The sequence below is a fragment of the Populus alba genome, chromosome 2, assembly GCF_005239225.2.
Source record: "Populus alba chromosome 2, ASM523922v2, whole genome shotgun sequence".
NCBI lineage: Eukaryota > Viridiplantae > Streptophyta > Magnoliopsida > Malpighiales > Salicaceae > Populus > Populus alba.
The window spans coordinates 12,564,494-12,588,816 of NC_133285.1; the positions used below are offsets into that span (position 1 = coordinate 12,564,494).

At 34.0% G+C, this 24,323-nt stretch overlaps 2 protein-coding genes across 3 annotated transcripts; both read left to right on the forward strand.

Annotated features, from left to right (window-relative positions):
* The first annotated feature begins 986 nt into the window (after positions 1-986).
* LOC118046824 (ATP-dependent RNA helicase DEAH13) lies at positions 987-8,611 on the forward strand. Of its 2 annotated transcripts, XM_035055871.2 has the most exons (11): positions 987-1,314; positions 2,545-2,614; positions 2,700-2,774; positions 2,861-2,910; positions 3,015-3,075; positions 3,163-3,558; positions 3,947-4,192; positions 4,291-4,521; positions 5,307-5,420; positions 5,523-6,752; positions 7,255-8,611. In XM_035055871.2, the coding sequence occupies exons 1-11, from the start codon at positions 1,208-1,210 to the stop codon at positions 8,458-8,460; spliced, it is 3,786 nt and encodes a 1,261-aa protein (XP_034911762.1). In that variant the 5' UTR covers positions 987-1,207; the 3' UTR covers positions 8,461-8,611. The 2 variants fall into 2 exon arrangements, with proteins under 2 accessions (XP_034911762.1, XP_034911765.1); XM_035055874.2 differs by lacking the exons at positions 2,861-2,910; positions 3,015-3,075; positions 3,163-3,558 and having other exon boundaries at positions 988-1,314; positions 2,700-2,762; positions 3,956-4,192.
* A 4,450-nt stretch (positions 8,612-13,061) lies between these two features.
* LOC118046823 (ethylene response sensor 1) lies at positions 13,062-18,597 on the forward strand. The gene is made up of 6 exons (XM_035055867.2): positions 13,062-13,453; positions 14,191-15,121; positions 16,668-17,036; positions 17,164-17,430; positions 17,762-17,889; positions 18,109-18,597. The coding sequence occupies exons 2-6, from the start codon at positions 14,216-14,218 to the stop codon at positions 18,347-18,349; spliced, it is 1,911 nt and encodes a 636-aa protein (XP_034911758.1). The 5' UTR covers positions 13,062-13,453; positions 14,191-14,215; the 3' UTR covers positions 18,350-18,597.
* Positions 18,598-24,323: the final 5,726 nt, after the last annotated feature.

Here is a 24,323-nt window from a genome sequence, read left to right on the forward strand (position 1 = left end):
ATTATTTTTTAAAAACAACCATTATTCTTTAAATTTTTAATTTATAATTAAATCATTTTTTTACTAAAAATTTTTATTTAAAAAAACCAACAAGTAAGAAGCTTGGATCTTTACGGAAGAAATATATTAGAGAATGACATATTATTTTAAAATAGTAAAAAGATGATATATTAAATTATTTTGAGTTAATTATTGAAAAAAGAAAACTTGAATGATCAAAATAAAATAAATTCACCACTGAAAGACTGTTGGTTTAAGACTTTAAGTCGTTTTTTCTGTAAAAGAGATTGAAGTTGGGATGATTTTTATCTGCACTCGTATTAAAAAAAAACAAAATTAGTTAGCAGCTCAAATTAATCCTCGGGATGTGAAATGGGTAGGTTATCATTAGCTGATGAGATCCATGAACCTTGATGACACCTATAAGGCGGAGGCTGATTTTTCCCGACGAGACAGAGCGGGATTCGTAAGGTGGTTGCACTAGTTGCCACTCCAACATGCCTTTCACCACAGTGGCAAACCCTAGGGGAGTCAGAGTTTGAAGGTTTTTAATATAATTACTATTATATTTATATTATAAAAAATACTCCCCGCGCCACTTTTCACACACTTATAAAATAAAATGTAAGCTAGTTGCCACTTATATTTTATTTTGTAAGTGTGTGAAAAGTGGCGCGGGGAGTATTTTATTGACCAACATCGACTTGTTAAAAAACCTCAATAGCTTATGATATATTTGATTCGGGTAAAACTAGACAAAAATCTTGTTGATTTTTTTTAAATTTTTTTTTATTAAAATAATATTATTTTAAAAAAAATAATAACCAAGGACACTAACCTTACCATCATTCACCTCCTAAATCAAAGTTATAAAGTTTTAAAAACAATGGGTACGGGCAGTACGACACCAAATAACACAAGGGGCGAAAGCATAAATTCCCATTACAGTCCCTTCTTCCCTTTCCACGTCTTTAATTAGCATTCAGCAGTAACATTTATTTATTTTCTCACAAAAAAGTAAACTAAATAAACTTTAAGCAATAAATCTCAGTTCCTTTTATTTATTTATTTTCCGAGAATTCAAAATCCCACCTTCCCCGATAACAAAGAAGCGACTGTTTTTGATAGGGTTTGCTTCTCTCTCTTCGGGCACAAAATCACATTCTAAAATCCTGCAATTCGCCAAATTAGGGTTAGGGTTTTAACTATGTATGCTGATCGCGTAGACGCTGCAGCGAAGACTTCAATAAAGGATCGCCTTAACGGCAATTCCATCGGCGACTCCGCTCGCCTCCGTCATGTTACTGGCAAAAGGTTTTGTTTCCCCTTCTCTACTGTTTCACCGTACTTGAATTTTAATTTATGTTAGATTTTAATGATTTATTAAGGAGAATTTAGGGTTTGTGGAGGTTTTTTGGGTTAAAAAAGTTAATATTTACAGTGAGAATCTGTATTTTAGCACTGGAAGAAAAACAATTGAGCTAAGCGTTTAGCTTCGTCCACATTGTAAAATAAAAATGAGAATCGGCGCTTCGCTAGGGAATTATGTTGGGAATTGACTCAAAGAGAGTTTTATTAGTTTATGGTCATACATGTAGAGATTAAAGACCCGGGAGCTTGGTATTCGATTCTCACTTTGTGTTATGATAGTCTTGTTTTAACTGTTGATTTTGGCTACTTGTTTCTGTGTGAGAAGATTGAATGTTTGCGGATGAAGACACGCCTGTTCGTTTGATGCCTAAAATATGAATAAGCGTCTTGGGAGTTGCATATTTTTTTGGGAAAAGTGTGGGAGTTTCTGGACATGTAGATTCACTTTCCATGCTGTACGTGAGAGATTGAGATAGTTTATCAGAGTAGAGCAATTGGTTATATCAATTATAGGCTCTGTATGGGTGAACTGATTTTTCAGTCAAGTGAAAAGCTGCAATTGGTTATATCAATTATAGGCTCTGCAACAAAAGGACTTGTGATAATCTGCTCTCTATTTATGGAGTAAACGTTCTCTAGTTGTAACTGGGTGGTTTTTCTTTGTATATGCAAGTTATGTTTAATGAGATGGGAAATGAATTTCTTTTTGGAACCGATAGGTTATATACAATGATGACTTTAAATCTGCATAATAAGAAATTATAGTTTTGTGCCCAACATAGCAAACAAGTGCTAATTTAGTATTATCTTATACTACTAAGTCAACATGCCATATTTCTGAAGCCATTTCATGGCAAGTAATGAAGCCTGCAAAGCCAGCTGATTTAGGAAAATGACATTAAAAAAGAAAACAATTTTTATAAAAAGAAAAGAAACAGAGAGAAAATTGGAAAGTTTAAAATCCCATTAATAAACAATTTCACCTATTGCAAACTTTATATAATTGAGTGTGTTGTTAGCTCATTCCTCTTTTTTATTTATCTCTGGTTTCTTTTTTCAAGTTGTGGATATTGACAGCTTGGGACAGAGGTTTACCTTAAGTAGCCATGGGCTTGCAAATGTTTACCTTTGAGTTTTTTTTATCCGCATAAAACTTGTTGCTTGCATATGTAGTGTGGAAGGTGATAGCAACGCATTGATCATGCCTGCAAAGAAAAGTAATAAAAGGAAAGGCATGAATCAGGTATGTAGTGCAGGTGAAATATCTCTTTTGTTCTGCTATGCCCTTTCTTTTAAGAGGTTGAATGCCTGAAAATTTTGTTGCACAGGAGCAAGAAGTGGCCAAGAAAAATAAAAACCCACAGTTAAGTAAATCTCAGAAAAGAAAATTGAAGAAGCTGGAGGTGTGTGCTTGCATTCAGCTTCTAGTGTACTCCAATTCATTCTTGTGTTTTATGTGGGAGTTGATTTGCCTTTTTGTTTTTGGCAGGAGGAGAATGAGAGAACACTGCTGTTATCAAAAAGCATAGAAACCCTGGAGTATGTTGCCGCTTTTACCTTTTGGATGATTGATTTCTATTTTCTGTTGCCTCTCCAGAAAGCATTAACAATGTTTGCAAACTACTCAATTATCTAACTTTCAGGAAATATAAGATCCCGGAGGATGCTTTTTCTCTTCTGCAATCATCAAGAAATATAAGTCGGGTTTGTATCTTAGGATCTACTTAACTTTCTACATAAATGCAAAAGCCTGTTGGATGTTAGTTTGCTCATAGGCTTACATTCATGTAGGTTGAAACTGTTAAAGAAAAACGTAGGATGGCAGTACAATTTTCCAAGGCTGGTTTAAGTCCCCAGGGTGACCAACCTTTCAAGAGGAATCATGAAACTGCTTCTTTTGAGATTGAAGCTGGGTTGGATGAGATCCAATCAAAGATGCATATGGATGAGAAAGGTCATTTACAACCAATGGTAATAGGAAGAGAAGTTCAAAACCATGCATCTTTTTCACTGGTGTGTCACAATCCAGTTAGTGGTAATGAGCTTGGCTTAAATGGCAGATCTGTTTCTGCCTTATCAGCTGAAGAAGTGTCCAATGAGGATAATTGTACACCTACACTGGAAGTTCCTAAAAAATCTTCACAGGCTTCAAGTGATCATGATGCTAGAAAAACTTCCAGTTTAATGGTATGTTACCGGCTCAGATTACAAGTCATGATACATAATCTACTTTTGTGCTATATATGTTATATACTGTTTATAACTCAGATTATATGAGACTAGAATTCTGTTTGGATGTTTATTCTTACTTTTTGAAAAGGTTGCTAAAAGAAGTTGAATTGACCAGCTGCTGGCTTACAACATGCAATTTATGCATTATGTATTGTACATGGTTAGCATGGAGGATTGAAGAAGCAATTGATGCAACTTAGTATATTATTAACTATTTTTTACTCAATACCATATCTTGTATTATATGTGAGTGGGAATGGTGAAATTACATGTGCATGTCAGTATATTGTGGTAACTGCACTATTGTTGACTAACCGGAGAGCGGGGCATTTGCATGGAGCAGGGTAAATTAAATGAGACCTCAACTGTGGATTTAGGAAAGGCTAGCAATTTCCCAGATTTTCCATTGCTAAGACCTCCTACTACCCCAACAGTGGTGCATGTATCAAGGCCAGATGAGGTGGAGAAGAAACGGAAGGATCTTCCAATTATTATGATGGAACAAGAGATAATGGAAGCTATAAATGAACGTTCCACTGTTATTATCTGTGGAGAAACTGGGTGTGGTAAAACCACTCAAGTTCCTCAGGTGGGTTTCTTCTATGCATTAGATTTGTTAGCTACTGCCAACTCAAACAATTCGGCTCAAGAAACATCTAATTTTGGTTCTTCGGTGTAATCTTTCAGTTTCTTTATGAAGCAGGTTATGGTTCAAACCATTCTGTTGTTAGAAATGGTGTTATTGGTGTTACTCAACCACGACGCATTGCTGTCCTTGCCACTGCTAGACGGGTTGCATTTGAACTTGGCCTTCATCTTGGTAAAGAGGTTGGATTCCAAGTTAGGCATGACAAGAGAATCGGAGACAATTGTTCAATCAAGTTTATGACTGATGGAATATTACTGCGAGAAGTTCAGGTTTGGATTCAGCCGATTTTACAGGCATCTTATTTGTGGGTGTTTTGAAGAATGGTACATCAATGATTATATGTGAGAAGTTTTAGTATGTGGTTTTTCAACTGTCAAATGATGTTTGCAATTCTTATATTTGATCTTCCTATAGAGTTTTTTCTTTTTTGTTGGTGCTTCTTTGGTGTTTCTTCATGTCAGATTCTTGCTTGGTTGCCTGAATCTACATTTTTTAATTGTGAATTTGAATCTATTGGTACTGACCCAAAAAAGGCAATTAAAAAGAATAAGCCAAAGGCACAGTTGTTATTGAACAACCACTAATTTCACTTGTGTCTTCTTTATAGCTGACCCATTCGTCAAACTTTTTAGTGCTGCCTGTAGAATTATATATTCTGAATGTTGTTTGTGGAAATTTAAAATTCCTATTATGTTTTCTTGGAATGTACTACCATTGAGGATCCAAAATTCAAATTTTTTTCATGTGTTATTTTCTGAAACTTGTTCCTGGAAATTTAAAGTCCTATTAGTTATATCTCCTGCAGGATCCTTTCTGGTATTGTTTGCTATGTCATGTACGGAGCTAGCTCTGCTGGTGGGACCCATGTAAAAAAGATCTTTTGTCTGGAATTAATGGATTTGAACGCTCATGTTAACTCTTCTGCAGTTCAATAAAATCTTTTATGGTGCAGACGGATATGGACCCATGTAAAAAAGATATTGTCTGGAGAAAATGGATTAGTATGCTCATGTTAACTCTTCTTTTGCTGTTTAATACTTTTTTTATGTTGCAGACTGATATTTTATTGAAGCGTTACTCTGTGATAATTCTGGATGAGGCTCATGAGAGAAGTGTGAATACAGACATTCTTATTGGAATGCTCTCTCGTGTCATTCAACTCCGCCAGGTAATTTTGATACACTTTCCCACTTTCAGCTGCAAAACATTGTTTATGGATCTTCTTCCTTCTCACCTATCTTTACCATATACAATCTTTTGCATATGGCAGAAGAAATATGAGCAGCAGCAAAAAATGGTGCTTTCTGGTCAAAGTCTAAGTCCTGAAAATATGATATTTCCACTAAAACTTGTTCTAATGAGTGCCACCTTGCGAGTGGAGGACTTCATTTCTGAAAGAAGGTTATTTCATGATCCTCCTCCAGTTATAAACGTTCCTACCAGGCAATTTGAAGTGACAGTGCATTTCTCGAAGAGAACAGAAACTGTGGATTATATTGGCCAGGCCTATAAGAAAGTCATGTCAATCCACAAGAGGCTGCCACAAGGAGGCATACTTGTCTTTGTCACAGGACAGAGAGAAGTAGAGTACTTGTGTCAGAAGTTACGTAAAGCTTCAACAGAGTTGATTGCTAATACTGCTAAAGGGCGTGTAGGGGATGAGGTCCCAGCAATGTCTGAAATGGTTTCCATTGAAGGCGTTGACATGAAGGATATTGATGAGGCATTTGAGATTCAGGGGAATTTGATTGACCAGCAAACTGAGAGGTTTGGCTCTCATGATGAAGACGTGCCAGATTTTGTTGAGAATGAATCAGATGTCTCTTATGATTCAGGATCAGAGAGCGAAGTAGAAATTGTTGGTGATGAGGTGGATATAGAGGATTCAAAAACATCTGAAAATGATGTTGTGGGTGTTCTAGGAGAGAAAAGTAGCCTTGCTGTATTGAAGTCTGCTTTTGAAGCTTTGGCTGGAGAGAATGCATCAGAATGTAAATCAGAGGGAAAACAAATTCCTTCTATGCCAGAAGAGAGCCCAGAACAATACAAAAATAGCATGGAGAAGAAAACAGTAGGAGATAAGGGTCTTTTTACCAGTGCCCTGCGTGTTATGCCTCTTTATGCCATGCTTCCTGCAGTGGCACAGCTCCATGTATTTGATGAGGTCAAGGAAGGGGAGCGGCTTGTTGTTGTTGCCACTAATGTTGCTGAAACTTCTTTAACCATCCCAGGGATAAAATATGTGGTTGATACTGGAAGAGAAAAGGTGAAGAACTACAACTCATCAAATGGCATGGAAGCATATGAAGTACAGTGGATAAGTAAGGCTTCAGCTGATCAGCGCAAAGGAAGAGCAGGAAGAACAGGGCCTGGCCACTGTTACCGTCTTTATTCTTCTGCTGTCTATAATAACATACTTCCTGACTTCTCTTGTGCTGAGATATCTAAAGTACCTGTTGATAGCATTGTTCTTGTCCTGAAATCCATGCATATCGACAAGGTGTGTTTTCTTCTATGTTATGGTTCTCTAATTACCTGCAAAATCTTTTCCTTTCTTTTTTCCTGTTTAATGCAACAGACTTTACAATGGCATTTTTGATGCACGAAGGATTTAAACTTAGATAATAGAAGATCATATAGGATTTTTTATATCAATACTATAACCAATTAGCTTTTCGTGTTTTATGTTTGTGGTGGAGGTGAGGTTTGTTCTTATCATATGCTGTTTTCCAAGTATCCAAAAATCTAAAGAGGCACATTAAATTATCTGAATGGGGTTGGATATGCCTATACGGAGTAAGTATCTTGTAGTTGACTTGTCCCCGGAATGCATTTGCTGGCTGGTCATCCAGTTGCTAGTTGTTTTGCTGAGTTTGCTTGTATGCTGCCTGCTACATGTTTTTTGAAGTTATAAAATTAGATGCCAGTGGTTTAACTCGTCCAGAGGAATTTCTTCTAACCAATTCTTTAACTTAGTCTCTCTGTTTTGTTATGTATTCCAGGTAGAAAAGTTCCCATTTCCAACTCCTCCAGAGGCTGCTGCCTTAGTAGAAGCAGAACGTTGCTTGAAGACCTTGGAAGCTCTTGATAATACAGGAAGACTGACATCCCTAGGGAAGGCCATGGCTTGCTATCCCATGAGTCCTCGTCACTCTCGAATGCTCCTTACAGCTATCCAAATTACGAGGAAAATGAAAGATCATGATACAGCAAATCTGGTTCTAGGATATGCAGTTGCAACAGCTGCAGCATTGAGCTTTTCCAATGCTTTTCTTAAGCATTTTGAAGGAAGTCATACTGACAGCAATGGCTCAGAACAGGATGGAAGATCTAGTAGCCTAGGAAGCAATAAAATTTTAGACAAGCAAGAAAAAATAAAGAAAAAGAAACTCAGAGAAACAACTAAATTATCCCGTGCTCGATTTTCCAATTCTACTAGTGATACATTGACTGTAGCTTATGCCTTGCATTGTTTTGAGCTTTCTACAAGCCCGGTGGAATTCTGCCATGAAAATGGCTTGCACCTTAAAACCATGGAAGAAATGTCCAAGCTTAGAAGGCAGCTTCTTCAACTGGTCTTTAATCATCATGTTCACGAGTTAGAGCAGGGTTTCTCTTGGACCCATGGGACCGTGGAGGATGTAGAACAAGCTTGGAGGGTTTTGTCCAGTAAGAGGTCTACTTTATTGAATGTGGAAGATATCTTAGGCCAAGCTATCTGTGCTGGCTGGGTTGATAGGGTTGCAAAACGCATCAGAGGAAATTCAGGTTCCTTGGAAGGAGACAGAAAAGCAAGTGCTGTTCGGTATCAAGCCTGCATGGTTAAAGAAACAGTATTCCTTCATCGGCGGTCCTCTCTTTCTAATTCAGCGCCTGAGTTTTTGGTGTACAGTGAATTGCTTCATACAAAGCGGCCTTACATGCATGGGGCCACAAGCATTAAACCAGAATGGCTTGCCAAGTATGGTGTGTCTTTGTGCAGTTTTTCAACTGTAGAAGACCGGAAACCTGAATATGATCCTCAAAATGATCAATTATATCGTTGGGTCATTCCAACCTTCGGGCCACATCTGTGGCGACTTCCAGCACAAAGTATGCCAATTAGCAGTGATGAGGATCGACTCAAGGTATGTGCAAAGTTTCCAGAACTAATCCACTCATTGAAGCAGATAAAGCGGGGAGTCAAGGATCAAAAGCTGAAAGGTTAGATAAAATAGAAAATGTGCCAGTTGCTTTAGCTTTCTCAGAATGCGACTATAATCGCATGAGATTGGTTTTGTTCCTTGTTGATCGTACATGAACGAATAGAAGATCTAAATTTATACATTTTTTTAGGAAGGAAAAATGATTTGATGGTCAGGATCTTGCAGCGAAATATCGCTGCTCCTGTTATCATTACTTTTTATTGGTAACAATCACACGGCAGAACTATGAATCGCTAACTGCCGCCATCAGCCAAATTTTGATGCCTGTCTGTCTTTCTAGCAAGTAATGAAAGAATAGTGATTTCTCCTAGTTTGTTCCTTTGTCAGAATCTTTAGCTAGCTAGTCAACGATGGTAGCTGTGGTAACAATGGGATTACTATACTCTGTTGGATGTTTCTTCCCACTGCTCATAACCTGTCTATAATACTCTCTGTAGCACAAATGGATATTGCTGTAAGTGGAGAAATCAGGAAGTTGATACGATGCCTGTATTTATTCGCACGTAGTAGTTGAGGGCTGGGGGCCGCTGCTGCGTCCGCCAAATGCGATGTATGTGCCTACTCTTTTCTTTACAACGAGGATGGAGATGGACACTCGGTTTATTGAATGGGGTCCCTCTGGATTTTCTCTAATGGGATGGTTTTCAAATAGCAAAAAGATGAATTTCCTGTGCACTTTCTGTCTAAAACCACAAACCTTTCTACTGCACAGTACCTTGCATTTGTTGGAAAGCAAAATGGAAGTTTGAAGTCTGAAGAAAGATTCACGAATGTGTTGAAAATTCATGTGATTTTCCCTTCTTTACGGCTCTTGGACTGGAGAAGGATTTGTATCCATTATAGGCATTACTGGCACTTGCCGTTGAAAGCTAGTTGCAGACAATGGTACAAGAGGAACATCTTTTTCAAGCAAGTTTAACGGACGTGGCAATGTTAGAGATGAAAAATCATGAATGTGGGTCCCCATTTTGAAAAGAAAACCTCTCCATCCCTACAAGGGATGTCAGCTGCCAGATCTCGACCTAATTCTATGAATCTACTAGTAGTGGTCGGTTTCTTATCACAATTTTGTCTCCCCTTGATAATGACCATATGCTCTTCCCTGCTTGTGTTTGGGAAAAATCAAAAATATATATGAATAGGGTTTTATTTGGGAATTGTGGCTTTATTAAATTTTTAAAGTGTGTTTTTTTATAAATATATTAAAATAATAAATTTATTTTTTAAAAATTATTATTGATATTAACACATTAAAATGATTTGAAAATATTAAATAAAAAAAAAACAAGTAATACAATTTAATTCTATTAATTAATTAATTTAATTATTTTCAGTTGAACTATTCTCTGAACATTCATCTCAACTCATTATGAGATTGAGAATACAAAATCTTATTTAGATTTTCATTTATTTTTTAATTGTGAGATTAATTATGTTTTCTAATGATTTAATTGGCTTGGTTCGTGCTCATTTTATAATGATTTATTTTTTTAATTATGAGATTAATTGAAAACATAATTTTGCCTGTTTTTAATTTTTTTTTAATCTTTTTAAATAATATGTAAATAAAAATTTAATTTTAAATAACCATTTACGAGGATGATAAGTGATTTTAATAATGGAGTTTTCTATATAAAGTAATATGAACTCAACAAATCAATTTTTTTTTATACGAATTATTTAACGATAAGTGTTGTATAAATTTTTTTCTACAAAAGATGAGAGATATTCAATGCATGGTTTCATGTTAATTTTGTTTTTTACATCTTTAACCTAAAAACATAAATATTAGTAGATGATGGTATATAACGTGGATGATCCAGATTGTGAGATGATAAACGGGTTAATTGCAAATTTAGCCCTACCTGGACAACTTAATTAAGGTTAAAATGCTAAAAGTCACCTTCACAAGAGATTAATATATTGTTTTTAATTATTTAATTACAAGTTTATATTATCTGAACTCAGTGGTTAACACGTGGAAGTAACTTGGATCACGAGTTCAACACTCGGAGGTACCATATTTTTTCTCAACTAACAAGAAAGACATGGTTAATATATTTTTTCAAAGGGGGTTCAAGTCGCGCTATTTGTGGTGTGCTTTTTTATCGAGATAAATGTGGTTTTTTAAGTTTTAAGAAATTTGTGTACATTCTGCAGCAGAAGTTATGATGAGTGCCTTTTGGTACATTCTGCAGCAGAAGTTTTAAAAAAATTTTAACGACATAAATGCTAAATTGAGATTCCTAATTTATGATAAACACAACTATCCATCTGGGTTCCAATTATTTTACATGTCGTTTCTTGTTAAGCAAGGAGTGCCTGTTTGGTTGTACTTTAAAACTTAATTTTTTTTTTATTTTAAAAAATTAAATTGATGTTTTTCTATAATTTTTTTTTATGGCTTGAATACCATTAATGATTTTAAATCTTCAAAAATATGTTATAATGATTCAAAAATATATAAAAAAACCTGTCAGTTTTAATAGATGTTTGATCTCACCCGTAGCCACATATTTTGGTGTTTGGTTAACCAAGCAAAAGCAATTTTGCTTGGTAAGGCCCACAGCATTTCTGCTGGCCAACCGCAGGAATTGAGAAACAGCATTTTGCTGTTTCTGGTGCATATTAACAGTGGAGCATGGCTCTATTGTTCAGTTAACAGTGGAGCCATGCTCCACTGTCACCATGTCTTTTTTTTTTTTTTTTTTTTTTTTTTTTTAATTAGTAAGAAAAGTTTATTTTTTTTTTTGAAAAACCAATGAGTAAAGTTTATTCCCCCCAAAAAAAAAATTAGTGTAATTAATCGTGAATAATATATATTTTTTATTTTTTTAAAAAATTAGTTTAAGGTTAATTAAATTTACTCGTACTGTAATCTCAATTTTATTCATGATAATATTTTACCTAATTTTATTGCACGCTCAAAAAATCATGAAAGTTGTAGTTCTTGTCGAATAATTTTTGTACGTAATGAAATTGTAATTTTTTTTTAAAAAATTATGTTTTACTCGAAAAACTAGTATTTAATATTATTTAATAACACTACATAAATTAGAAAGATATCGCATGATGACGTAGCATTTATGGAATTTGATCGCAATTCCAATAATAAATATATCACAATCTTTATTATTTAATAACACTATATAAATTAAAAACTTCAGTTTTTGTTGTTACGCGCTTAAGAAACCATGAAAAATATAGTCCTTATTTGATAGATTTCGCATGTAATGACATTACATATAGTTTAATAGAATAATAAAAAATATTTGATATTAATATTATTTATTTTATGATGTAATAACAATAGTTAAATCTACAATATTTAAATTAAAAATTATTAATATATATATATACATATATTAATTATTTTATAACCTCAATTTGAAAAATATTTTTTTAACCAAACACATTAAACTATTTTTTGTTCAACCTCAATTTCAATCACAGTTTTAATCAAACATATATTTTTTCAAACCAACCTTTATTAAAAGTACTTTTTATAAAACAACTTTTTTAAAACCACAACCACAAGAGTAACCACAATACCAAACTATTAAATAAAAAACACTCAAGCCACAGCACCAAAAAGTTCCTTAGACTATCCTCCTATTGCGTGCTGCTTTTAACAAAAGATGGTTGATTTTACTGTTTTAATTTAATTCCTTCTCCACACAAAAAAGTAAAATAAAAAGAAAATTCTAAAAACCCACTCCTCCTGAGGTATAATCCCTTTATTTTTCCAATCAAATAAAGCATCAACCTTTCTCTGGGCATCTTACCTGTTTAAAGAGTTTACTTATGATTATTTTTTAAAATATTTTTTATATAAAAATATATTGAAATATTTTTTTTATTTTTTAAAAATTATTTTTAATATCAGAATTTTAAAATAATTTAAAAACATAAAAAAATATTAATTTAAAATAAAAAAATGAAAAATAAAAAAATTTTAAAATATAAAAACAAACAGTAGATTTTATTTTGTTGATGCCTCCGTCTCCTTCGTGAGCCGCCAGAATGGGCAGCAAAGCATCTTTGAGACTTTGACTATATATATCTCCACTTGTTAAATGCCCAAACTACCTTGAGCGCGTGGGTGGGTGAGTGCTTTCACTTTCACTTTCACTTTCCATACAGACAACATTCACGGTACCTGATCAAAATATATCTCATCTCTCAGCCTGGAATGACCCGCACCCACACTTGTGAATTGTTAGGCGTGTAGTGATTATTTTTTGAAATATTATTTTATTTTTAAAAAAATTATTTTTAATATTAATAAATTAAAATAATTTTAAAATAAAAAACAAATACAAACTAAAACTACTTACCAGGCTAGGTATCCTTCCGATTCAATTCACTGCTCAATTAAGTTTTGTTTGTGTGTTTTAAAAAGTATATTTTTAAATTTTTTTTTAATTTTTTCAAATAATTTTAATATGTTAACAGTAAGAATAATTTTTTAAAATAAAAAAATAATATTTTACAAAATTTCAAACAAAAAACATTTTAAAAAATAATCATTATAAAAATACTAAAAAAAAAACCCACTAAAATATGTTTATTTTTCTTAAAAATCCCTTTTTAAAACAAGGTTGTTCTAAACATCTATCAACACTGATTGATACGTCCATCTGATGACCTCGTTCTAGTTTCGCCACAGTGTCTTTGAGTTGGCGCTTGTTGTCTCCAATCTCCATGACGGTTTTAGGCGGCGGCTGCTGCTGCTCCTTTACCTCCACTTTATTCTCTCTCTGCTCTAGAATTGGAAAAAGCTCCTCCCTTCTTTTCTCTCCATACACCACCACCACCACCGCCGCCGCCGCCGCTACTCCTCCTCCTCCTTTCGAACTCTCGTAAAAAAAATGTGAGAGCGATCATCCACTTCCACATTATGAAACTAAATAGACGGCTTCGATCAAACCTCTACTGTAACTAACTGCAAGTTCCTGGCCATCCGTTTCTTCTTCCTCACGTCTGGGGAGCATTGGTGATTATTTTCTTTTATATTTTTCTTCTGGATGGTTTAATCTTCCTGCCTTTATGTGTAACTATCTAGCATGCTCATCAATAATAATTGAAAAAAAAACCATGACTAGCTTTGATAATACGCATCTTTTGATTTTTATACTCCTTTACTTTCCTTGGAACAAAAAAAGAAAAAGAGCCTAGTCGAAGTTCAAAATGTGTTGGTTGCTGCTCTGCTCATTTGCAGTTTAAAGATGGGTTTTTACTTGTTTTTTCATGCGAACAACTGGGATTTGAATTGACTGCAGGACAGGTGAAGGCTCGTAAGGAAGAAATGGCCTCCAATCTGTCCAAATCACCAAATTAATGCATTGCATCCTATATGCAATTAGTGCTGCTACTAAACACTGTTTAGTTGATTGATGAAACGGACTGCAAATAATTTATGGGATAAAATCTGGGGGGCCACAACAGTTAAGTTTGACCTTAATGTAATTGGATTGGTGATTTTGTACTAGTTACAAAAAGAAGGATCCAAATTTATTTTATCTGAGAAGATGTGTCACCGTCTTGATGTAACTGGATTAGTATTTTCTTGCCCATACATATTTTGTAATGATTTAAGTGGCCTGGTTCGTGCTAATTGTGGCAACATCATTTTCGGAGTAAAGAAGATGGGCTCATTTTGCCGTGTTAAATAGTCTATACTAGGAGATGGTGTTGTTATCGTGATGTTTTCTGTGTCTCTTTATTTTTTAGATTTACCTCGGTATTGATCGGAAGGATGGAGTCCTGTGACTGTATCGATATGCAATGGCCACATGAAGAACTTCTTGTTAGATATCAGTATATATCGGATGTTTTAATTGCCTTCGCATACTTCTCCATTCCCATCGAGCTTATATACTTTGTACAAAAATCAGCATTCTTTCCGTACAGATGGGTGCTTATGCAGTTTGGTGCCTTCATTGTTCTTTGTGGAGCGACCCATTTTATAAATCTGTGGACGTTCTCGATGCATTCAAAAGCTGTTGCTGTGGTGATGACTGTTGCAAAAATTGCTTGTGCTATTGTATCATGTGCAACTGCTTTGATGCTTGTCCACATTATTCCTGATCTACTGAGTGTTAAAACCCGGGAATTATTTCTCAAGAACAAGGCTGAAGAACTTGATAGGGAGATGGGCCTTATTCTCACACAGGAAGAAACTGGAAGGCATGTTAGAATGCTGACTCATGAAATTAGAAGCACACTTGACAGACATACTATATTGAAAACCACTCTTGTTGAGCTGGGTAGGACCTTAGGCCTCGAGGAATGTGCGTTGTGGATGCCTTCAAGAACTGGTTTGAATCTGCAACTTTCTCACACCCTGAACTACCAAATACAAGTGGGATCTTCTGTACCTATAAACCTTCCTATAGTCAACGAAGTCTTCAGCAGTGCTCATGCAGTGCGTATACCATATAACTGTCCACTGGCTAGGATCAGGCCCCTTTTTGGTAGGTACCTGCCACCCGAGGTTGTTGCTGTTCGTGTACCTCTTCTACATCTGTCAAATTTCCAAATTAATGATTGGCCTGAACTCTCTGCAAAAAGCTATGCTGTCATGGTTCTGATTCTACCAACAGAAAGTGCTAGAAAGTGGCGAGACCATGAATTGGAACTTGTTGAAGTTGTTGCAGACCAGGTATTTTATGATTTAATTGCTCTCTTCCTGCTTCTGTGTCATAGAAATGTTGGAATGTTCTTATTTAGTTGTTCCAATACTCATGCTGTATTTATTTTTTAGTTTTTCTATTTCATGCATCTTGTCTGCATATAAGCTTATGCAAATGATGAAATAGCATGACCAGTGAAAAAGCTAGCATATAAAAATTCACATGCAGGCTTATCTATTATACACAAGGGATTGAAAATTTGCGTAGGCATGGGGTGTCTCATTGCTCAGTTTAATGTTTGGTTTTGGCATTTTACCTTGGAATGTGTAGTTCTGTCATGCTTCTTTGGTGTGTATATGTCCAATGAATAAGCTGCCTTTCATTACTGCATATATATATATATGAATGATTGGATTTTATAGATAAAAATACTGCACATATTCATTCATAAATGCATTATATGCTGCAATAAAAAAATTAAAAAACCAATTGTTGGCACATCAGATTCTCTCATCTGCGCCTGCTACCTATCTGCTGTAATATGCTGTTATGTTGACCGGTGTTGTCAAGAGGCGCTTGCCTAGGCGCTCCAGGCAAGGTGAGGCCCCAGCACCTTTATTAGCCTCAGGTGTTGGATTTCAATGAGGCGCCGCCTAGGTGAGTGCCTTGTGAGTGGGTGCAAGGCGCTAAGGCTAGTGCTTGCTTGAAGTTCTTCCTTTTCTGTTGGATTTTTCTTTTAATTTACCACAAGAAACAACTTAGGGGTATTTTTGTAAAAAACAAAGATTAGGGTAAAAAAATTGAAAAAATCATCATAGAGGGAGACAAACACACAATGAAGGACACTTAGAAGAGAAACACCAACCAACCTTTCTTTTTTCAACAGTGGGAGTCAAAGAACAACACATCTTTATAGTTAATACTTCAATATTTTCTAAACAAGTGCAATTTAGTTTGAGAGATGAGGATTTCGATTATATTCATGAAATGGAGGATATGGAGGATTCAAGTGAAGGAGAGGAAAGCATGGATGGAGATGTTTTTGAAGATTAATGAATAATGATGATGATACTTAATTTTTCCTTAATCTACTTGGCAACTTATTACTTTAAATTATCTTATTTTGTTTTAAGGGTTAAAAATATAACTTTATATGACCATGTTATGGTATATTATATTTTCCTTTGATTTTCTAATGATCTAATCTTAATTGGGAAGATATATATTTTAGATTTATATAATATAATATAATATATATTTTTTAATTTATAACATATCGCCCTGGTTCATTCGGGCGCGCGGCTAGTGCCTTGGGTATTTTACAGGCTTGGCGCCTTTTAGTGCCTTTTGCCTTTGACAACACTGATGTTGACCACTATCAGAATGATGATCAGCATCACAATTGTCTGTTTTGGTAGTCATGTTTCATATTAGGCATTGCCTCATTATACCTTTACATATGGTTCCTTGTATCAGATGCTCACAAGCAATACAATTTATGTGCCATAGTTTGAAACTTGAACTACCACTCCAAGCATGTTGTTCAGTGTTGAAATCCTTTTTGACATTCATCAGGTAGCAGTTGCTCTTTCGCATGCTGCTATTCTTGAAGAGTCTATGCGGGCACGTGATCAGCTCATGGAGCAGAATGTTGCTTTAAAATCAGCTCGTCGAGAAGCAGAAATGGCAATACATGCTCGGAATGATTTCCTTGCTGTCATGAACCATGAGATGAGGACACCAATGCATGCAATTATTGCATTGTCTTCACTTCTTTTAGAGACTGGACTAACTACTGAACAAAGAGCAATGATTGAGACAGTATTGAAGAGTAGTAACCTCTTGGCAGTACTTACTAATGATGTGCTAGATCTTTCAAGACTTGAAGATGGAAGCTTAGACTTAGACCTTAAGACATTTAATCTTCATGAGCTTTTCAGAGAGGTGACTACCCCTAATTTTCTACTTTCATCATGCACTATTGGAATTCAATACTAGTTGGCACTGTGGCACTTCCATAGAGGCATTGTGGTAACACTATTGTTTTTTTTTTTTCCTTCTGTAAACGCAGGTTGTTGGTTTGATAAAGCCCATTGCATCTGTTAAAAAGTTATCTTTGACTTTAATTATGGCCCCAGATTTGCCTGCATGTGCAGTTGGTGATGAGAAACGGCTGACACAAACTATTCTGAATGTTGTGGGCAATGCTGTCAAGTTCACAAAGGAGGGTTATGTGTCTATTGTTGTTTCTGTTGCAAAACCAGATTCTTTGAGAGACTGGCAGCCTCCTGAATTCTACCCGATGACGAGTGATGGCCACTTCTATCTACGTGTGCAGGTTGTTGACCAGTACATTTAGGTTTTGCTCAGATAATTATAGAACAGTGTTCCATTGGTCTTAATAATAGATAGCTAACCTTTTTAAGGTTAAAGGCATCTCTTGGTATCTAATAGACATGCAGTTTTGGCAGTTCAGGACAACTTTTTGGATTCTAGTATTTCAGATTGCTATACTGTCTAACATGATTAGCTTGTATAAAATCTCACGGCCATCATCCATTCCTAAGTTGGATACTAACCAATGCAGCATTTTGTGCTTGCATCATCCTTGTAGGTTGTTTGGAATATGATCTGCTTTGTTGTTAACCTTGTCACGTTGGTTGTGACAGGTTAAGGATTCTGGCTGCGGTGTTCTCCCACAAGATGTCGCACACCTTTTTACTAAATTTGCTCAGCCACAAAGTGGATCTAGTCGAAGTAATGGTGGTGCAGGACTTGGGCTTGCCATCTGCAAACGGTAGAGCTAAAAACTTTCCATTACATTGCATTGCAAAGTTTGTAGAAGTTGTGAGATCATTCCTTTCGAGCACTGTCCCATCATCTATCAAATTAATGGCAAAAATAGTCACTGTTAGATCTAACGTGGAAGCTACCATATAAATCTCTCCTTTCTTATTTGTTTTCTTGTTCTATAGTTTTTTTACTTGTTCTCCTTGTCTTAAATTATGGGAATCAGATTCGTAACTCTCATGAAGGGCCATATATGGATAGAAAGTGAAGGCCTTGACAAAGGTACAGTGACTACTTTCATTGTCAAACTTGGACTCTGCAACAATCCAGATGATCCATCTGTACACCAAACTGCATCAAGAGGGCGAGCAAATCATGGAAGTGGAGATCTCATTGGACACAAGCATCTGTTCAGAGATGTTGACGGGGTCGCTTCTTCCAATCCACGTTATCAAAGAAGTCTGTAGATACCTATAGATGTGGATAGGTATTAAGAAACAAAACCAATTGGCAAATGTGAATGTTCTTTGTGATATGGTTTGGGGGCTAATGGCAAATGAAGGTATTGATGAATAACTCGGGAGGCCTGAATGTGATATATCAGGCTAACATGCAACCAACGAAAAGGGCGCTGGTTATATATTAATACATCCTACAAATCACTCCATAGTTAGTTGTATTTGGCTTTATGACAATAAAAAAGTTTTTGATATCACATGTCATTGATTCATGGTTTATGCAGTAGTCTGCTGGAGGAAATGACCCGCCCGCCCAGGTGCTGGCATTGCATTTTCTCATATCTTTTGTAGATCTGTTCTGTGTTATGTTATTCTGCTTCTCGATTCTCTGTGGGATTTCAGGGGCTGGGGACTGCGGGTGGCTGCTGGAGTTGGTAGAAGGGATCCATTTGGGAGTTTTGAATACCATCCAAAAGACAAGGAATTTCCTCCCCCTGGCATGTCTAATGCCATTTAGCCATCAGCCTTCTAGTTGAATTGAATCCCTGTCAGGAGTGACTGCAATTGTTGGTCCTCGAAGGATGGCATTCACGAAAAAGAGTGAAAAAGGAGAGAGTCTACCATGCCACTTGGAGTTTCAAGGACAGGCCTAGTTCAGTTTGGCCTGGTCATTTGGACACCCAGAGTTACTTCCCCTTTACTGGTGATGTGGCCTCTGACAAATTGAGCTTGTGATACATTAGTTGGGCAGATGAGCTTCAATCTGCTCGTCACTGGCTAGCACAACTCTTTGTTGGTAGAATATACCCTTATATATATAATAAATAAATATCATATGAAAATGACCCACGAAAATAGAAATGTTATACTTTGTCGGTTTGTCCCTTTAAGAAACCAGAGTCTGGATTCATCTCTGCCTCCCTTTTTTCCCTTGTCATCAAAGATGTTGCTCCGTATTCTATTTATTCAATCATACAAGAACAAAGATGTCTCTCATAACTTAAAATATGCAGAGATGAGGCTTAATCTTTATTGATACAAAATAGTCTAATAATATCTTTTATTGCAAAAAAAAAAAAAAAATCAACAATGATGAGATAGAGTGCCATTCTTTTACAAAATATAAAAGGGTCATATTGGTAAATCTCAGTTATAATCAATGGCTTTGGAAAAACTACTTTGGGTATAGACACATGTTGTGGATTCACATGGTGCCTTACAATTCCTTTCTTTTGTGTTTGTTTTTGATCTTTGATTAATTTTTTTTCTTCAATCACTAATTTTATTTTGACATTAAATCCAAATCTTGTTTTTTGATTGATTTGAATTATATTATGCATCTAAAAATTATATTGCATATCTTTTTATCAAATATGAATTTTCCATTACAACCAGAAACAAAACCCGTATTTGAGAACTAGCAAATGGTACTCAATAACAATCTCAACCACTTTGAAGCTTCATCTTTCACCTTAATTGCTCATAATGCACTCTAAATTAGTAACTATTTTTAAACCTCTACAAGCCATGTAAACACCATACAACATGACGAAAATCAAACTTTTGTTGAAGAAAAAGCCTTCGAGGAAGAAATTCTTGAAATATACAAACTTTATTAGAGGAACCTTACACTTAGAACAACTCTTCTTGCATTAGACATAAGAATCCAAAATGAGCCAGACATTACTAATGAATATAAGCTCTATGAATGAAACATTGATGGTATGCCAAAATACAACATCCTTAATACCTCATAACAAATGACAATAGCTGTCAATGCTTATAGAACCCAAACTAGAATCTCAAACAAAGCCATAGATGAACTTTTAATTGCAGAATTTTCTAGTTAATTAAAAAAAATGATGGGATTACCATCTCACCGATGCGAGATTCTACAATCCATTCATACATATAAAGAGCAAACACCAATCTTTGACCAATCTAGTAATACTATCCAAGATGCAGTATCAACCCGGATACTAACTATTTCTCTACATTTCATAAGAGATCCATCCTATCTAAAGGATAAAAATATTGAAATTCTTTCAAACATTAGGTGAAAAAAACTTAGTGACTTTTAATGGTACAAAAACACCTTTCTCACTCATATTATTTCCAAAAAGAATTTAACCAACCTTCATGGAAAGAAAAACTTCTTGCTGGATTACCTACCCATCTAGGAGAGAGTTAGAAACAAAATCAAATACACTTCTGGCAACAAAACTATCATATATGACCAAATGACATGTAGTGAACTTATTAGCTTCACCTAAAAGGAGGTCTCAAAATCTTAAACTCCAAAAACAATTTAAGTTGGAAATGAAACGAATCAGACATGAGTTAGGAAATTTTTGTCAATAGTTTGACTTATCAATTAAAAAGCCAACATGTAGTGGTACCTGTTCCAAGCCCCAATTAAAACCTCATAAATCACTTCATAAATGATATGCCTATGAATATAAAAAACATTCTCATACCAAATCTGAACTTTATTACAAAATCCCTTATAAAAAATCAACAAAAAATTCTTAATCGAAACCCAAATTTGACCTCAAAACCATTTTTTACAAATGTGGCAACAAAGGTCATACTTCTAGATTTTGTCGTGTAAATACCAAACGCCATGAACTTTAATTAGAAAAAGAAGTTATTCATCATATCCAATCTTTTTTACTTAAAGTCTCTAAAACTAAAACAAACCCTTTAGATACTTTTGAATAACCCCTACAAATTGATGAGTTAGCAACATCTAGTTTTGACTCAGAAGATTCTTTTGACCATTTTTCAAGACAAATCAATGTCCTTGCTAGAGACCAATAATTCATTATTAAAGCCATAAAATGCCTTGATGATCACCAACTACAAAAAAATTTACCTAAACAAACTCTTAAATACTTTTGATAAACCAAAACCACTATAGCCTATTCAAAGTCCCTTATACCTTCAACTAGTATAAATACTTATGATCTTACAAAAATCCTCAATAAAAAAAAAAATCCAAACCTCTAGCTACTATCCCAGAATTACAATCTGAAATCAAAACCATCAAGATTGAACTTAACTACCTTAAACAAGCCAAGCAAAAAGATTATGCTATATTACAACTCCTTACAAAATTAAACAATGATTCGGATTCTAACAAGGAATCAGATTTTAATCATGACATAGAACAAAACTTAGGAGATCATATATTAACAAAAAAGTAATTCATAAAAAATACCTTTGCTTTTCAGATGATTTTCAAATAGATTCTATCGCCCTTATTTGATACAAGGGAAAATTTAAATTGTATTAAAATAGAAATAGTTCCAAAATGATTTTTAGATAGTACTTTTAAAAATCTTTCTGCAACAAACAATACTAAATTAAAAAAAAAAAAATAAAACTCAAGCATCCATTTTAAACAATGGTTTTTATCTTAAAAACTTTTTTAGTGTTACAAATGATATCAATCATATTGTTATTCTTGGCATTCCTTTCATTATCATGACCACCCCTTACAAAATTGGCCATAAAAGCATTACTTCAAAAACCAATGGTTCAAAACTTGTTTTTCCATTCGTCAAAAAACCAAAAACTAGAAATCTTAATTTAATCAAAGCATGTTCTATTCATACTCATAAAATAAATTCAAACAAGATGTATTTTTACAAAAAAAATAATTTCAGATTTCCAAACCAAAATAGAATCAGAAATTTATTTTGATTTACAAAATGCTTTTCGAAAAAGAAAATAACTCATGGTTGATCTCCCCTATGATTACAATTTAATGAAAAACAAATACATACAAAAGCCAAACCTATCTAGATGAATGTTGAGCTAGAAAAACATTGTAGACTTGAAATCCAAGATTTACATTCTAAAGATCTCATACAAAAATCTAGATTATCTTAGTCATGTGCATCTTTTTATGTCAACAAAAATAATGAAATAGAAAGAGGCACACCACAAATTGTCATAAACTATAAACCATTAAATAAAGCTTTGGAATGGATTAGGTATCCAATTCCAAACAAGAAATATTTATTGCAAAAGTTACACAGCCTTGCATTTGTATTTTTTTAAATTTGATATGAAATCAATTTTTGACAAATACAGATTCATCCAAAAGATCATTATAAAAATGTATTTACAGTTTTTTTTGGTCAATATGAATGAAATGTAATGGCATTTGGATTGAAAAATGCTCCATGAAAATTTCAAAGAATCATTAATATATTTTTAATCCATATTCAAAATCTTGCATAGTTTATATTGATGATGTTCTTGTTTTTTCAAACTCATTAGAATAACATTTTAAACATTTACAAATGTTCTTTTATCTTGCAAAGAAAAATGGATTAGTTGTTTCAAAAACTAAGATTTCTCTTTTCCACTTGTATTCATTTTCTTGGCCACTATATTTTCCAAGGCACAATCACACCTAAAGAGAGATCCCTCACCTTTGCCAGTAAATTTCCTAACAAAATCCTTGACAAAAACTTGTTGCAAAGATGTTTAGAGAGTTTTAACTATGTTTTAGACCTCTATCTAAACATTTTCCATCTAGCAAAACCATTACATGATAGGTTAAGAAAAAATTATGTGCCATAGTCTGATGAACATTCTAGCATTGTTAAAAAGATGAAAAAAAAAGGTATAAGAAATCTCTTGCTTACACAGCCAATCCCCTAGCTCCCAAAACAGTTGAAATAAATGCTTTAGAGTTAGGTTATGGTAGTATCCTTAAGCAACTCTGAAATCCCTAGGCATCCTTAAGCAATTGAAACAACATTTATGGTTTTCTGTTTGAAAAATTGGTTGATCGATCCTGGGTTTTCCAAAAACTAGTTGACTGGTCACCATGTAGTTGCTTTGATTGTCTGTTTTTTAAACTTTTGATATTTCTTTAGCTTTTACTTTGTTTTTTGTTGCCTAAGGTCATTTAGAGCTAGGTAACGAACCTTTGTACCTCTTGAGGATATGCCCCTAATATTACGTACAATTTTCTCTTTAATACAATTATACTTATTAAAAAAAATTCCAAAATTCCAAAGAACATATTCCTCAATTTACATCTGTAGATTGGAATGATTGTCAAAAGAATTATTCAACCATAAAAAAGAAATTCTTTTGATTTTCATGTGCATTTATTTAAAATTTTTCAATTAAAGATGTTCAAAACATTGTATCAAAACAAGTTTTTGTTAAGTGGTAAGCTATACTTATTAATTTTTTTCTTAATTTTGATTTAGAATCTATAAAGAAGATACCACATAAGATTTAACAGTTTTACTGATAGAAATTTTTCCGTCAAAGTAAGATACATATTCCGTCGGTAATTAATTTACCAATGAAATCACCGACAAAAATTCTTCGTCGGTGAATCTTTCATCGGTAATTTTTTGATCCGTCAGTGAATCTATTGGTAATAAAAAAAATATTATTATCGACGGATTTACTAACGAAATAGACTCGTCGGTAATAATATTTTTTTATTACCAACGGATTTACCGATGGAAATAATCCGTCGGTAATTATTTAAAAATATTTTTTAAAAAATTCATTTTATAAAATAATTAAATTAACATAAATCAACACTGTATAATATATACTCAAAATGCTTGGAAAAAAGAATAAGAAAATCAACTCAAACAAATTTGTAACAAATAAATAAAACAAAAAAATTAATTCAACTAAAAAAATTCATATGAAAAGAATGAAGTTGCAATTGCTAAAAATTTAAAAATCCTATAAATAAATTAACTAAAAATTGATCTCATATGAAAAAAAAAATATCATAACAACATTTATACATTTATTAAGAACAAAAACAATTAAAAATAAAATAAAAAACAAATATAGTGAAAAAAATCATGAAAAAAGAAGAAAAAAGAAAAATCTTACCTTAATGTACTTGCAAGTGAAGCGAAAGAGAGATTTTTTGTTTTTTGTTTTGTAAAGCATATTAATAAAAAAAAAACTAAGAGGATAAAGAAGAAAG

Excerpts from the sequence above, each read along its gene's own strand:
- LOC118046824 (XM_035055871.2), top strand. The coding sequence starts at position 1,208 with ATGTATGCTGATCGCGTAGACGCTGCAGCGAAGACTTCAATAAAGGAT. Across the intron at positions 1,315-2,544 it reads CGTCATGTTACTGGCAAAAG|TGTGGAAGGTGATAGCAACG; the intron begins GTTTTGTTTCCC and ends TTGCATATGTAG. Across the intron at positions 3,559-3,946 it reads GAAAAACTTCCAGTTTAATG|GGTAAATTAAATGAGACCTC; the intron begins GTATGTTACCGG and ends TGCATGGAGCAG.
- LOC118046823 (XM_035055867.2), top strand. The coding sequence starts at position 14,216 with ATGGAGTCCTGTGACTGTATCGATATGCAATGGCCACATGAAGAACTT. Across the intron at positions 17,431-17,761 it reads ACTTCTATCTACGTGTGCAG|GTTAAGGATTCTGGCTGCGG; the intron begins GTTGTTGACCAG and ends TGGTTGTGACAG. Across the intron at positions 17,890-18,108 it reads GGGCTTGCCATCTGCAAACG|ATTCGTAACTCTCATGAAGG; the intron begins GTAGAGCTAAAA and ends TATGGGAATCAG.